The sequence below is a fragment of the Lepisma saccharinum genome, chromosome 11, assembly GCF_977018435.1.
Source record: "Lepisma saccharinum chromosome 11, izLepSacc3.1, whole genome shotgun sequence".
In the NCBI taxonomy this organism is placed as follows: domain Eukaryota; kingdom Metazoa; phylum Arthropoda; class Insecta; order Zygentoma; family Lepismatidae; genus Lepisma; species Lepisma saccharinum.
Window position 1 is genome coordinate 34688205 of NC_139239.1, and position 16906 is coordinate 34705110.

General features: G+C 39.6%; 1 protein-coding gene across 1 annotated transcript in view; it reads left to right on the plus strand.

Annotated features, from left to right (window-relative positions):
* Window positions 1-16906, plus strand: part of LOC145995000 (papilin-like) — a 379499-nt gene that overhangs the window by 145866 nt on the left and 216727 nt on the right. The window contains exon 2 of the mRNA XM_083131532.1: window positions 5125-5203. Coding sequence (XP_082987658.1) covers window positions 5125-5203 — 79 coding nt within the window. The remainder of the gene's footprint in view (window positions 1-5124; window positions 5204-16906) is intronic.

The following is a 16906-nucleotide window of genomic DNA, read 5'->3' on the forward strand; positions in this document are numbered from 1 at the left end:
CGATTAGCCAAAAGTGGAAGAAAAATAAACTAAACCAATCAATCAATCAAATGAATTGAACATAAATGGTACTATTTTCACGCAAGCAAGAAATTAAATTCACACACTACGGACTATAGTCAAATCATGTCACTCCTCGGTGGTCGAAAGCGATGAATGGTTGACACGATCTCGCATTGAAAGCCCCAGGTTCGAGTTTCGCCATGATCATGGACGTTTCTTTGCGATTGTCACTTCCTTAATTTCATCTAATCATAATTTTTGCTCGTCACCATATATCGTTTTTTTTCTTTTTGCTTTTACTAGTGCATTTTTTTATTCTGCCGTCGAACAACGTCAATAACACAAAAGGAGATCAGCAGTGAATTTTTATATTTAAGTATGTAAGTATTTATACACAAAAAATACTACATTAATATTTAAAAGGCCCAGACACCTGATGTCTGTGGTTTATAAACGATTCCGGAATACACAGATTACTCAGCTTCCGGTGTGAATTTGTTGAGATATTAGACCAAACTTAGTGGTTACTTCACTGAGTACTTACGTCTTCGATGTAACTACTTAGGTATTCAATTCACTTGGCGATAAACACGCTGAAAAACTCTAACGGTGAACACTTAGGAGGAGTTGGGGGGGAAAGCACAAATCTTGCTGATACCGAGTTGGACGTCTTCAATCTTCTAATCCTCCTGTCGTTGGTTCATAATAAAAATGTAGCCTCTCTTCTTTAATAACCTTTTCTCAGGTTCTGGTAGAGATACTGCACAGGCCGATAGTTCACTCACAGTTTATTCTATAGACACTATTTCTCTTTACGCAGAGATCATGACCGTTAGTTCACTTATAGTTTGTTCCTTAGGCACTATATCTCTTTCCGGCTGAGATCATGACCATTAGTTCACTCAGTTTTTCACCGCCCGCGAAACCAATAACCAACGTAACACGGATCCTAACCGTATCAATGCTTGACCCGGACTGTCTTCTCTGCAACGCACATCAATCGTTCCCCAGAAAAGACGTTAACTTCTCTTGCCGCCCTTTTTTCCGCAGCGAGGGCGGGTCAACTTTTATAAGGGGTGCGTCAAGATCGGTTACAACCACGATTAGCCAAAATTGCCAGAAAATCGACGTTTTGTTTTCGAGAACAAAATACGTGGAGTTGACTACCCTGCTGAAAGGTTTCTACATTAACACAGAACAACCGAAGACATTTTTCACACCCCGTCACGCTCAATTGTCGAACCTGCCGCTTTGTGTCTGCTTAGCACCTTCAGAGGTCGTAGGTTCAGAAGGAGCCTCGCATTTTATACGGCAGGGTCTTGAGGGAGTGTGGGTGTGCGTTTTCAATGGCTGCTCGACAGCCGCGTGCTTGGTCGCGAATACCACGACCTCCTTTGCATATTGAATTTTTCTCCCGTCTTCTGCGGCAGCCTGGGCAGACCTCGACAGGTAGGGTAGGGCCTTTTTGGACACGCTGTCCGTTAGATTTGTCGTTTGCACAGGACGCGCAAGTAAATTCGGTTAGCTACGGTTGAGAAATGATATTCAACGTGCTGTTTCGCGCTCTTCTTACTAATCTGCAATACCTGGAACCAGTTCTGCATTTTGATTTCAAAAGTGTTTTTTTTTGTGTTTTTTTTAGATGCAAATTTGCACGATTCTTCCAGACAGGTTTTAGATGTGCCACACCTCAGGAGACATATAAAACATGAGAAATGCTTTAGAAAATAGTAATCTCTCACAAGCGGCGTATACAAATTACAAATAGGCTAATAATAATTATTTCGTAAAATAATAAGTTTGGACAAAAAGGTAAACAACAAATATTCAAATGTGCTTATTTTTATATTTTAAATATAATTATAAAATGTATATAAAAATTATACAATGTATATTAAAATGTAAAAGTGAGCCCATTTGAATGTTTTGATTTATTTGTCTTTTTTAAAACTTCTTATTTCACGTCGCTTTCCTGTTACTTTGACTATGGATATGAGGGTGAATGATGATTCGATGAAATTGCATGAATACCTGCGTCCATGCCAGAACTCAAACCTATGACCGACGGTGCCGAGATCGCTAGTCCAGCACTCAGGATGACTACTGTCCACTAGGGTGGTTGAATATTGTGTTATCTCTTAGGAGTCAAAGAAACGTACTTGCAAGGCAACATGATAATCCAAACCTTCGATTTATTTGGTAACTGTTGCTATTTCACGTTTAAAGTTTTACATACAAATGTGACGAAAGTGCTGGTCTTGAATTTTTAATGTGTCGTGTGAATAAAACTGATCACCTAGTCTCTTGTGAAGTTTTAGGACGTCTCCATTTCGTATATGATGAACCTATTCACACAGCGAGCACATTGTCAATATCAGGTGCATCAAATTTGTCAGGTAGCTTGTCGTTAGCTTCTGGTGCAGTGACTGAAATTATGGATTCCTCAAGTATACGAGGGCCACTACGAAAGTTTTAAGATACATAATAATTAAGGAACATAAAATCATTTTCATTACTGTATTTTCTCAAAATACTCGCCACGACATTCTATGCAGGACCAGATCAGGACTGTAAGGAGGATTAATCGTAAGTTTAACCTCTGTGGACTCAGGAACTGAATGGTGATGTTGGCTCTGTGGGCAGACGCATTGTCATGGTGCAAGATGATCCCTCGCAGTCCTCTCCTTGGTCGCCGTTCTTGAAGCTTCTCGAAAACCTTTGGTAGGCAAACTGTTGTGCACCACTGAGCAGTAACAGTATTTTGATCCTCCAAAAGAACAGATGTGACAGGACAGATTTTGGAGTAGATAGTTGCCACCATCTTCTTTCCAACACTTCGGAACCGCTTCACTTTTGTTGGTGGAATGTCATCGGAAAAAATCCACACTTCCGACTGACGCTTATTCTCTGGAACAAACTGGTAAATTCATATTTCATTTTCAATAACGATGCCAGAAGCGCGTCTAGAGTTGCCTCCGTCGAATCTGGCCAGCATTTCTTCGCAGCATTCCACACGAACACGATTTTGCTCATCTTTTTGCAACTTTCCTGACTTGTAAATAATTGTGCAGGATCTTAGGCACTGCTGGCAATCTGACAATGTTTTCCACATTCACTACGGTCACCGGACGCCCACTTCTCTCCTTATCACATTCAAATGAGTTTTGACCTCTTCTAAAATTCTCGAAACCACCGAAAAATTGTCGGGCGGGAAGGAGCTAGGTCCCCAAAAGCCTGTTGCAATAGATCCAGTCTCTGAGACTCGTTGAACCCACTTGTATAAAATCATAGAAAATCATCGCACAAAAGTGCTCTCTTCCCAGCTCCATAGCTGCATGCGACTAACGCCGCGCGACGGAAACAAACGAAACCCTCCGAGCAACACCGATAAGCCGACCAGGTTAAAACTTGCACCGGAAATTCAGCAAAAATGTTGCTGCTGACCGTATTTCTTGGAACCAACTACAACTTTAGTAGTGTCCCTCGTAAGAATGAAATGTAAAGTTCGCAAGCATGAGAGGAAATTGTAGGACATATTCTTACATAATTATATGTATTCCTCCAGTCTTAAAAGGTTGATGTATGTGTGAGAAATACGGAAAGACCATGCTCTGCTTTGATTTATGTGTGACAAATGTAAAGTTTTTGTTCAGAGTCCACTTTCGCACAGACTAATCGGGACTGGACTTAAGTTGAAAGTGGGATCCGAACCACTATCTGCCTCCACCGGGGATCGAACGCAGGACTCTGCTACGTCCCGCGTAGCGGTGCACTTCACAAGTACACTTACCTTATAAGCTCAGCAGAGCATGCTGGATAATCTCAGGGTTCGGGCTAGGTTACTGTGTTCCTTCCCCTTGGATCCACAGGTGAAGTCCAATGACAACCCACGAGGTTGTCCTCCTGATGCAGGTATCCACAAGTACGAAATATACTTTCGAAACAAAGAAAAACCGCAATATGTTCAACTTTACGTTTATTATAGACACGCACGTATATTATATAAGACTAAAATTACAATTCAAATACTTTCGAACGGTACAGCACGAGATGCGTAAGCCTATCTTTTCCGTAACGCGAAGCACCTCTTGCTACTTCAAATCTCTCCGCGCGACTACTAATCGTTTTTCTGGAAGGTGAAAACACCTACTCAGTTACACAGTGTTACCAGACACAATAACCTTTTAATACTAGGAAGTTGATAAAAGCAAACAGTAATATATTAGAAATGTACAGTAATCTGGCACAGTGAATTTAGGTATGTGGTGGCAACAATGCAATGAAAAGCGTGTGATCTTCTCACACCACAAGAGTTTAAATAAATCAACAATGGTTTTCAAAATATAAGAGAAACGAACGGCGTTTGCCAGAAACATGAAACAACAAATAGATATAAAGAATTTAACTCAGAAATTAATAACTTAGGCTTCACTAACTTGATTAAAATGAAACTTACAACAATCTTTAGAATATTTAAAAGCAAATCAAACGATTAATGTTGAAACTTTGTAAATTGCTTAAATTTGCCGCTATTCATACTTGTAGATATGTGTATAATTTTGATTATAAAGGCGGCCATATTAGAAAATTGGTTGAAGGCATTAATATATTTATGAATATATATATGAATCATCAACTGTATAATACTAATAATAATAATATAAAATATAATAATAATAATATAAAACCACGAAGTAATGGCAAACTCGGGGTCATTACAACTCCTTGATTTCAAGGTCACGACGTTACCACGATATCACCGGGAAACCCTCCAAATGAAAGAGTAAGATCAGTGAGTATAGCGAGTAAAATAACACTATGTTTTATTTCCGTTGTAGCAGAAAAAAAATTTACACACTTGTCAAGTACGTAAGTACAAACATTTTTACGTGTTATCAAACTACAATAAATAACGAAGAAACACGACGAATGCCGAAAGTCTGTTGACAGTGCTTTAGGTCTGGCGTAGGAGGTTACTTGGTATACAACACAGAAGTATTCGGAAATATACTTTTTAAAAGTGACTGGGTTTCAGTTACAGCTGCTTTTACTAATGCATCGCAAAAACATATTTCATTAATTAAAAAGTCGATGCTGATGCATTTTCTTTTCCTTTTGCAGGCTATTCATCATGACGCAAGCCACGCTTCTTGTCGCTGCAAATTCTACTTCAAATGGAAATAGGGAATACCCACTCGAGGTAAGTGCCCTGTCTTTTATGTTTCAGCGATGTTATTTGTTATATTTATGTACATACAGCATGTGCTTAATGAACGATTTTTTTTACTTTATTGACAGTGGGCAATTGTGTTGAATGATTGCACTAGAAATATAATGATAAGTACTCTCTATTCTTCTAGTTTACGGTTGTTACAAGCATTTAAGTACTTCTTTATGTAACGTTTCGCGAGACCACACGCTCTCTTTATCAGACGTTAATCTGTAGTTTGATCAATACTTTTAAAACCATGGGAGAAGGCATTTGCAGTGCAAGAAGAATTACTTTCTAATTGTACGACACACACAACACATATTGTTTGATTTGTGGTTTTAAGTCCACTTTATGCACAGAAAGGCTAATCGGGACCGGACACACAGTTTAATTTGGAATTCGAACCACTAAGTGCCTCCACCAGATATCGAACCCGGGACCCCTTGATTACATGGCGACGATGCTACACCACCACCATCGGGGAGGACCACGACACACACATGGTCGTCTACGAGATTTATTTTTGTACTTTTCTCGCATTTATACATTTTTATTTTGTTTTGCATTTTATTTCACTTTAATCATTGCATTAATAGCAAGAGGGTGTAGTAATCCCATATACCTTGTATATGTCATCCTTGTAACAACGTTTGTGGGAAAATGGAAAAATTGATGGCATTGAAATTCAAGAAATTGGTGCTGAAAACTCTCTCCTTAGCGCTTAATCCTCCATCCTTGTTTTTTTTTGGTACTGAAAAGAAAGTACTTGATAATTTGAAATGTGGCTATCGTTTCGTAACTTATCCTTCTGCTCCACACACACACGCACACACACACACATATCATGCACGGAAATTCCAAGAAATGCAGAAGTAACTGGAGCTACAGCCTGGAATCCACTTCCCATACAGTGTCATGCTAATGGACCAGACGGCAGTTGGAGCTGTTAATGGCTCCTGTTAACGACACTGTGAAGTGCCAATATATGGCTGTCGAGCACGTTCCGTCGATTCACGATGCATTCTGTGGAGAACAGTGCGTTGTCTGTTTTCAAGTTCCTTTAATTCAAGGGCACGTTCTGGCCTATGGGTGGATGCTCTGAAGAATAAGACTGCAGAAAGGAACATGCTACTCAGCATATGTTAGTGTGTCACAAAGGGACTTCTAAAAATCGGCATAAAACTTAGTTCAATTGTACTCCCTGATGTTCAGTTGTATACAGGTTATTGTATGAGTTCATTATATATACTGTAAGGCTTGATTTAAAGATTTTCTGCTGTACAAATATATTTTCACAAACGTAAGACCAAGAGTGTTAAAATTAATATTGAATTGGTCATTCCACGCGATCGTTGTGAATGATTTACCAGATTCTATTAAAGAAATATTGTTGTATAAAACTGTCGCTGTCAAAAAGACAGCTTTTTCTGCAGAGTTGCCAAATAGAACAAATTAGATGAAGAATTATGTTACCAAGACTTGCACGTCATGTTTGTGAAGTTTACCATGTCTTATCAAATCTGAAGGTACTGAATGGCTGAAGCTGTAGCAGTGGACAAGTCACAGTAAACCAGCCAGCAGCCATTTAACGATTAAGACATAACTTTGAGACGCACAAAACTGAAACCTTAAAAGCGAAAATTTGATATAATAGCAAAAGTACAACAACAAAAGTTATGTTTATGAAAAACTTAAATCAACTATACACGGTGTCTATAAAAGTTGTTTAGAACTTAACCCTCCTTACTCACTCATGAATTACAATTGGCATATGGTGCTCCAACTGAAAAAGTGTTTTCCAGCTAGACGGTGCACAAACCACATCGGTCCAGGATTGTGAGGGATGTCGTGAACATATAATTTTCCCCCATATTGAACTGGTTGAGGTGGTTCAATTACCTGGCCTCCTAAGTCCGCTAATATTACACCCCTGGATTTTTTTAAAGTTATATCAAGGACAAAGTGAAATTAATCTTGATGATTTAAAGATTGGAATAACCAGTGTCGTTGTCACGGTTGTTTGGACATTCTATAGCGAGAATGGTTAGAATTGAAATACCGTTTAGATATTGTATGTACAGTCACGGACACTTCTGGGTTGTAATAAATCAATTTACTTCCAATGGAATTGTTACAACCCAGAAGTGTACATGACTGCACACGCAACCAGAGGTACACATGTCGAAGTTCACTAAACACCAAGAAGCTTTTTTAGTTGAAGCACATGGATTCAGTATGTTTCCGTATGTCAATTACAATTCTTATTATTTATGGATACCCTGTATATTTCTGCTTTTTCTTACGACGACGACAGGAAATTTGATACAATCTGAATTTATTAAAAATACTCCTACATTTTTACAGTGAAAGGTCAAACCTTTCGATCAACATAACTTTCCAAGAACTTAACGATTCACCATCCCCTTCGGTGCTTTAAATTGTTTGGTTTGTAATGATTGGTGCTGCGAAGCGAAGAGTTTTGAGTTGGAATCCAGAATAAAACATTATTTATGGTTGTTCTATCATGCATTTCATCTTGCGGCCAGTTGATTTCATCGTCGCGAATAAGTAATAGAGTCCGGCATATAAACGGAAGAAAATAACCAAAAATGAAATGTAATACAGATTGTTTGAGTAGAGAAATGCGAACGATGTCGGTAATAATCCACAATAGATATTGTACCAAGGATCAAGGATGAACCTTGCAAGTTGTCATTTGACCTTGGATCTAGAAAAAAGGATGTTTACACACTTAAAATGTTACTTCGGGAAATTCAACCAGCGGAACCTAGCCGCGTATATGCAACTCATTACGCTGTTCTTGTGTTTATGTGTTTGCGCTCTTGGAGCCAGGTCTTCCTCCATTTTTGCGGTAGCATTTTGTTTACTCTTCGCGTTTCTCTTCGAGTTTTGCAACATGGATACAAGGACACGCTCCGATCTTGACATAAAGCACGCTGGCTGGCTCCAGCATGGCGCCGTAAAGTTTGAGGTTTCCTTCCAGAATACACATTCCCGGCTGATAACCTCTTTACGCCTGCTTCATTAGTTTTATGAGCTGTATCTAAGTTGCCATAGGAACCCTTTTAAGTCGTAAAACCAGCTGATGTCTTTCCTATCGAGTCACCATGAGCCGGGGGTATTGTTTGTTGAGTATCATTAGCAAGATAAGGCTTTCTTGCGGATTAGTCTATGCTTCGGAGAGGATCTTCATTAAGGAGGAGCAGGTCAGATCGTGCTTTGTTAGGTTGTGGAATCCGATAACTCGATCTTGGGCAATTTATTTTTTTGTGAACGAAAATCAAGCATTTCGACGTTTAAGAACCGTAAATTTAGACTTCGTTTCAAAATAAAATAAATGCACAGTGATCGTGTGTTGCAAGCTGGGCATAAGTCATGGCAACTATATTTTTCTCAAAGTTAAACGTTGGACCACAATATGATCCTATGTGCCGGAGAACATGGCAGCCGTAGTATGTGGACATGTCACTATATAGCAGTGTGATACAGTGGCGGCTCGTGGTCTGGCTCTATGGGTGTGCACTTCACTCTCGCGTCCAGAAGTGTTAGTTATACCACCCCTGTGAAATACTCGCACCCGCTTTTGCGTACATAATAATGATTAATATATTGGCAACCCAAGTTTTGATCACCTTTCACTGAAAATGTATCTATAAGTTATATTTCATGATTTTTTTAACACTGAATTTTTTACAAATTTCAAATATTTCGGAAATTATCCAGCCAATCACGAGAAGAGTGATGTTATTGTGCAATATGTAATTCAGCATTCGATAACCTGACAAAATCACTCAAAACATAGAATATCGATCTACAATATCAATACTATTGTCGATTTGCAAAATATTTCGTAAAAACTTTCTCCCCTGCTCTGCTGATATTAATGAACAAGGAGAATAATAACATTGGCGTACACCAAAGAAGCCGATCCAACTACCACGTGGAGGAAATCAGTTGTAATCTGTCTAGCTGTTGTTTATTTCTAATGAGAAACTGATCAAATCAAGCGAAATATTAAAAGCAAATAACAATACTCACTAAGTTCACACTGCCCTGCTTCGTAATCGTACTTAAGAATTTTCCTTCTCTTCCGCCGTATCCATATATTACTGCAGTTGCTACAGGCTTTGTAACTAACTTCCCTCCAAAAATTCAATAACGTTAAGTCTACTTTCGCTATGTACAGTTTCCCTATTCATCATGAAATCAAACACTTTGCACTGAAACAGGGACGACGTTTTGACAGCGTTAAATAATTTTGTAACGCAGTAACAGCCACACAATGCAAAACAGCTGACTATTTGATGCACGCTCCCTTCCCGTGGGTTGATAATTCGCCTACTGCGCCACAGAGACCGTTTATTTTGGCCAAGATGCACGAAGCAAAGGCATGCTTAAAACACCCGTTTTGGTTTCAGTTGCCCTCCCCCCCTCCTCCTTTTCTTCCCCTGTTATGCTCGGGACAATATACCATCGAAATTTCCCTTTCATAAAACAAAATCCCCCAATTTGCGATGATGTATGGGTTGCATCGACTCCGTCACACGATCTCCAATGAAATGGGTTTGCAACACTACATTTGCTAACACACCGATCGCTGCGTTCCCGGCCTTCCTAAATGATGCAACCTCCCCTCACACGGCGCTCAAGCCAAAAGATCCAATCAGCGTCCTCTACGCGACTGCTACAACAGCGTCATATGGAGCGAAACTACCATTGTGTTCCAAGCCCTGATCGCGGCTCGGTCTACGCTGGTTGATATCACTGATCGCAGGCTTCACCACCATCTCTCTTGGTGGAGCGGCGTGGGAACACTTGATGTTTCGAAGGAGATAGAGTTCAGTAAATAAGTATAATAATAATGACTTGCATTACAGATTTATTTGGGTGTGCACGTGCGAATGTACGAATAGGCAGAAGCCGCTACTGGTTATACCACCCCTGTCAAATACTCGCATCCGTTTTTGCGTACATAATGATGCTAAATGTATTGGCAACCCAAGTTTTGATCACCTTTCACTGAAAATGAGGTTATGACAGTTATATTTCATGATTTTGTTTAAAACGGATCTTTTACAAATTTCAAATATTTAGGAAATTATCCAGCCAATCACGAGAAGAGCGATGTTATTGTGTTACATGTAATTGAACATTCGATAACCTGACAAAATCACTCAAAACATAGAAATACCGATCTATAATATCAATACTATTATCTATTTGCAAAATATTTCGTAAAAACTTCCTCCCCGCTCGGCTGATATTAATGAACAAGGAGAATAATAACAGTGGCGTACACCAAAGAAGCCGATCCAACTATCACATGGATGAAATCAGTTGTAATCTTTCTAGCAGTTGTTTATTTCTAATGACAGATCATCCAATGGAGATCGTCCAACCAGTTACGGGGTGACGTGTGGTCAGCACGACGAATCACAGTAGTTGTTGTAGGTTTTCTATGACCGGGTTACGTTACTCATTCGTAGCTCCTCGCGATGTTGGGTGGCCACCGGTCCCATAAAAAGGGCGAAATCTCAGGAGAAAAGTTGTTAAGCTTCTTCCAAGAACCTACGCGCGTCCCGTAGCCCAAACCTAAAGCCTGACGCCTAGACCGCACGGCCAAGGTGCAGAACATGGTTTCTGCTGTATTGGGCAATTTACAATACGTTACTATGCTTGTATTGAGTAGAATGCAGAGAATCGTTAATACAATATAATTTCCAATTGAACACTATTTGAATGATAAACATCTGAAAATAAAAGAACGCTACTGCGCTGCATTATTTTATGACCGATTTTAATAAATAAAATCAGTCATAGAATAAGAATAATACAATTCTCCCAGTCGTTGTATAGTCCATGTGCTTAGCGTAATTATCTTGAATTGCGTATTCTTGAAAAACAGTTTCAAAAATTAAACTGTTATGGTTCTAGTGACATTCTCTAGCTGACGAATTGTATATTTCGACTTCTTTATGCTCTATGATATTTTCTTCCCGCTTATGTCACGATATGTCTGCCTTTTTAAGTAGTTTTTATACACTAATTCACGCTGAGGCAAATAGACTAGGTTCTAACACCTACAGAGATTTACCATCAATCATCAAGCACAAATATTTTCATTTAACGCGTTGTTGCTGTTTCTCGCCTAAACAGTAATCTTATTTTTAACGTTCCGTGTAAAAGCTGCAATTTATTGTTGTGATCAAGGCCGCTTCCTCGTAATCTTTGCAACATCATTCCAGCATAAGCCTGCTTAGCAGCAGCGACGAAGAAACGCCTGATGCTAATCCCAAAATAATGGCCAGACACTGTAATCACAGCAAGCTCTGCTTCCAAGCTTCGATTGATGAAGACCGTGCGATGATATCACTGACAGCGCATGCAGAAGGTCTTCTTGGCCTCATTACCGCCGTCGGTGCCAGAGGTGTCCTTTTGATGTTGCTGAGCAAGGATCTATCGACTGAAAAGATTCCAAAGAAGCTCAATAGCCCCCCTGCGGAGGATTGGCCAAAATTGGTCAAGCATTCACTCGCAGCAAGACCGAAGGTGAATGGGCATCCGCTGTTGAAGGCGCATCACCCATTCAATACATGGCAAAGTCCTTCGGCACCTCTGTAATGACCAACATTGTTCTTGTTAAAATTGTTCCAACCTTTCTTTGCCTTTCCTGTCGTCTCTTCTTTTGTCCCGGCTCCTTCTGCCTCCTTCGTATCATTATTCTTCCCCTTTTCTTGCTCTCCGGAGCATTGTTGTTGTCAATTACTCGACCCAAGAGGTTCGTGTAGGATATATATATATACATAGGGGCGTGCCGTATCGTGAGCAAGGAGATGCCTAATAGAATAGACACCACTGGAGCATTCGTATAAGGAAAAGGTGAAGGATGCTATTCCGACCTCTCAGCTCAGAGGAAGAAAGGAAAAGATTCTGCCTACCCTGCTCTGAACCAATGTTGCCATTTTGACGCACGTATTTGTTCCGCACGTAGCATTAGAATGATGGCCAGGAAATCGCAAAGATTTCCCAAACAATAGGTTCTAATTATGAGAAAAAGGAACTCCCTCTTTTCTTTCTTTGCAGTTTTGCAAGTCGTAGGCTGACCTTCTTTGTAAACGTTTGCAACACACCCACTGAGACACCAAGGGCCCTGAATTCGAACCCTGGTAAGGCTTGATCGTTTATTTGCGTTTGTCATTTTATGCAGTTCACCAATACGTAGAACGAGACTTAAAATAACTAAAACCAGTTCCGGATCTACAAGCCGCAAGACCCCGCAGTGCGGGGGGCCCCGGAGACAAGTAGGGCCTTTAGGGGGCCCTGAGCCATTGACAGAGTAGAGTAGAGGGTTCGTAAATGCGTATCTAAAAAATAAACGTAGGTACTGAGGGGTACAGAAACGAATACAATATATACACGTAAAGGTAAATTTCCCTGTGCATATAGCACCGTGCCATGAAGGCACATTTAGGGTATGTGGGGGGGGGGGGGCCTTTGGCAATATTTTGCAGGGGGACCCAAGATGTGTACTGACTAAAACACAATATGATAGGCATAGGTAGCATGAATGTTATTTCACACCTGGTTACCAACCAATGACACGAGTTACAACGTTTCGTGTAACTCCATAAAGTAGTTAATTGTTTACACACTATACTTGCATCAGTAGTTTCTAGCACAAATTCTATCGAATTTAAATTAAACATTGATTTCGATATAAACTTTTCGACAATCCAACCAATAATAGGAATATTTTAAAGTTGATTCAGTATTTATTACCTGAGTTATTGTTGTCTGCAATACTCATGAATTGTTGAATGAGTCATTATTCACTCTTAATTTAATATTGAAATTCATACCTTATAATCTACATACATACGTGCTTGTTTCTCCTTATTTCGTGCGGTTTTCGAATCTTTCACCAACTTTCACACCACATATTTTCTTCTATTCCGTTCCATTCTTACGCCATGCTACCCTTTCTAAACTTTCAAAACTTTTATATTTATTTATTCAATAGAAAACTTATAGGTTACATTTGTTACATGATCTAGTGGTCAATGCTGTCCTCGATTTCCACTTAAGATACTGTATTTCCGAATATTTATTTGTTTTCCAAATAGCTCTAACATTGGAAGATAGAAAAGATACGTAAAATAGCTAAAATACAAACATAAAAGTACGCGAAATTATATTAAGGCTTACTTTATTAATGACTAACCGGCAAAAAGCACAAAGCATCGTTCGATCATTTCAGATGCATAAGGTTTTATTTATTTTTTAAAAGTAGACTTCTTGTTAGAATTTAGAGTGCATTAGTTTTAACACAACTAGCAAGCGAGAATGAGAAAAAAGATAGATCTAACTGAATTACGTTAGTTGCCTTAAGGTATCGTTTAACATCAACCTTACACTAAATAGGAAAATTGCCTAATTTAATACCTCATGTCGCAAGGCCAGCCACATTAATTTCTGAGGCATTTCCGGAAACTTTATTTTCACATAAACTCTCCTAGAAGCTAAAACGTATTGAAATATAAGAGATGTGAATTTGTATAACGTATGTGGTGAGATTCACAGACGCTGGCCATAGTTTTAAGGTTTTAGCGTTTGAAAAGGTTTCTCTTGAACTTGTTCATTTACTGTTTTAAAATGATAATTCTGTTTTAATTATATGAACGAACGCAGTGCAAGCTAAACGCGCATGTTTTTATATTTATTTATTTATTGTTTCGCATCTACTTTAGATTATACAAATTGATTATTTCTTGTCTTTCACAACGATGAGTATCAATTATTAATTCATGAAATATAATAAAACGTTTATGCCATAACCTAATCAGGATTCGGAGCTAGGACGATTTATTCTTTAGCACGCTACGCTAAACCACTTGTTGACGAGGGCTGATGTCACTAATTAATTTTTACAGAGATTATGGTTTTCTATTGTTCTGTATGATTCACCTACAATTATGGCCCTTTTGAATTGTTTTAGGTAAGAAATCAGACATCACAAAGGTTTGCAACACTGTCAAAGTAATTGCCTTACTGAGAGGATGGAGAAGATAATTGGTTACTATGTCTGGTGTCGCGTTCTGACGCCTGCAACAATGGAGCATTCCTCATCTCTCTCTGAGCTCCGAAAGTTGGACGGGAAATAACGTTTTGAGCTTCGGTGGCCGCCCACGGTTACGTCTCAATGATCCAACAGCCCAATAATTGCACTGCATGCAATCCACGGTCGTTCAACAATGCACCGGGCCACAAAATACCCACCTTGGCACAAATTGGATTTGCAGATACCGTGCACCACCCTTGTGTTTATTCTTCCGGCAATGCTGTGACGTTGTCTCAACAATAATAATTGGGCGTTGCGTTTTTAACACTTGAGTAATGCGGAATTTTCCGCTTAGACGGTTACCACCTCTCGGGTGGTTGCACACAAGAAAATACGTTAAGGTAGTTTCTGTCGATCAGCTTACTATGATGGTACGCCAGAGGTGTCATGATTGATATACCAAGGGTGCCTTTCATAATTCACTAGTGGTGACATCGCTGATTGACATGGAATGAAGATTGATTTACAAGAGACATCATGATTATTGAATTTGAATTAATTGTTGTTTTGAGTTCACTTTATCACAGAAAAGCTAATCGGGGCTGGACCTACAATTTCAAGTGAGATCCGAACCACTGTATCATGTGTCTCCACCGAGTATCGAACCCAGGATCCTTTCATTACAACGACGTTACCACTACTGAAGGTCCACCACGATTATTAAGACAGAGGTCTCCATGGAGATCAACCGTGAGGACCAAGATAACTGACAAGTGATACTCTGAGGAAATTCGCTTCATTGTTTTAGTAATTATCTTTTTCGAAAACAAAAATAAAATGTAGACTATTGTTTCCCCATACGCTTAAGTATTGTTATTTTTCTCTTGAATTTATTTGAAAAGTTGTAAAATACATCAATCTGCGTTTATACATATATGTACAAGATATGAATTTAAGACGTGTCCATTGATTCATAACAAATATATGTAAAAGTAATATTCACTACAGCTCAATACTTTGCGAGCACCCCTTCAGGTATTGTTGAATTTGGTAATAATTTATTACATCACACGCTTTGGTCAATTTCTGGAGTGTTCCAGATGGAATTTGACTCCAATTCATCAGAGAACATCCCAGAAGCGATTCCCATGTGTAATCCGATCTTCTTTACATGCACAACACAGTGATGCCAAAGTAAATCAACTAGGTTGCAGTCTGGGAATTTTGGGACCGGGCCTGCATATCAGCGCGTTTCGTGTCTGTAAATTCGCAATATGACTCAAGCACAATGTCGATGCATGTGTTGCTGCCGTGTGGGCTCTTTCCCAAAAGGAGCAACACTGATCCTCAGCGCTGGAGGATCCTGTGCTACACCTGTCTCTTCGGGCTTCCCCGGTGGCGTAGCGATAATGTTGTCGCCTTATAATCAAGGGGTTTCGGGTAAGATACCCCGTGGAGGCACATTGCGGTTCTGATCCTATTTTAAACTGTAGGTTCAGTCCCGATAAGTCTATCTGTGCAGAAGTGGACTCAAAACAAAAATTTAAACTCTCTCTCTTCAGTACATCTTCTATCTTCACAGGATCACGTGTTATTCCGCTTCCAAAACAACCACATAACGTGGCTGAAAAAAAAACTATGTGCAGAACTTGCTGGAAGAAGTAAGTTGTAGACCATATGGCCTGAACGAATTGCCATACGTGCAGGCACAGAAAATTTCAGGTTGGCTCTTGAAGACGAGAAGGCTCACTAATGAATGCAAAACCAGCGAGAGTGGGGAGGAGGGTGTCTGATGAGAGAAAATTCACAAGAATAAGGACAAAGGAAAGAATATTAAGAAAAAACGTTCAAACTGGACGTATTATACAACACATAAGGCTGCGTACGGTAACACGGCGACAAGGTAGATCGAGATCTTTACTCTGTGTGACCGACAAAGTGGAGCTGATCTTGTAGAGGCACATGATGTGTCCTCCGTGGACAGTTCGCCTCGCCTGGCTACAAAAACTAATATATGACTTCAATAACTCACGACAGGTCCACCCAGAGGTCAAGCAGGGCAGATTGAAGATACAGCCCAAAATATTCATGGTGACAGACGTATAATGAAGGAAGAAAATATTCCAACTGCTCACGTTGTTAGGATAAATCATATTGTGTGTAAATGCTTATCGTTCATCCATGCGTTGATCTCAAGAGAATGTGCGTGTACTTGCTTGTGCTAGTTTAGTTTTGTTCTGTGCATCGACGAATGCACCTGGCACATTCAGAATTATTGTAACGATCATTTGTTTGTCAGTTTAAGTCTTCTGTAATCAGGACTGCAGTTTAAAGTGGTCTCTGAACCACCTTAACTAAACAATTTTCTAGCAGGCAAGCCTATGAAATGGTAACATTAGTTTGTCGTGAGTGCAAGGATGTTTGACATTGCTTCTCTATGGCAAAATATTTTTAGAAATCAGTCCATGGATAGAGCTCTCGCCTTTGATGCGATTTGTCTCGGGTTCGATCGCCGGTGGGACCTCCACATCTGTCTTGACCCGTCATCCAGCACCCAATCTGTCCTAGAAGTGTGTGGAGCAACGCCGCACAACGGTAGAGAAGGGGGGAAA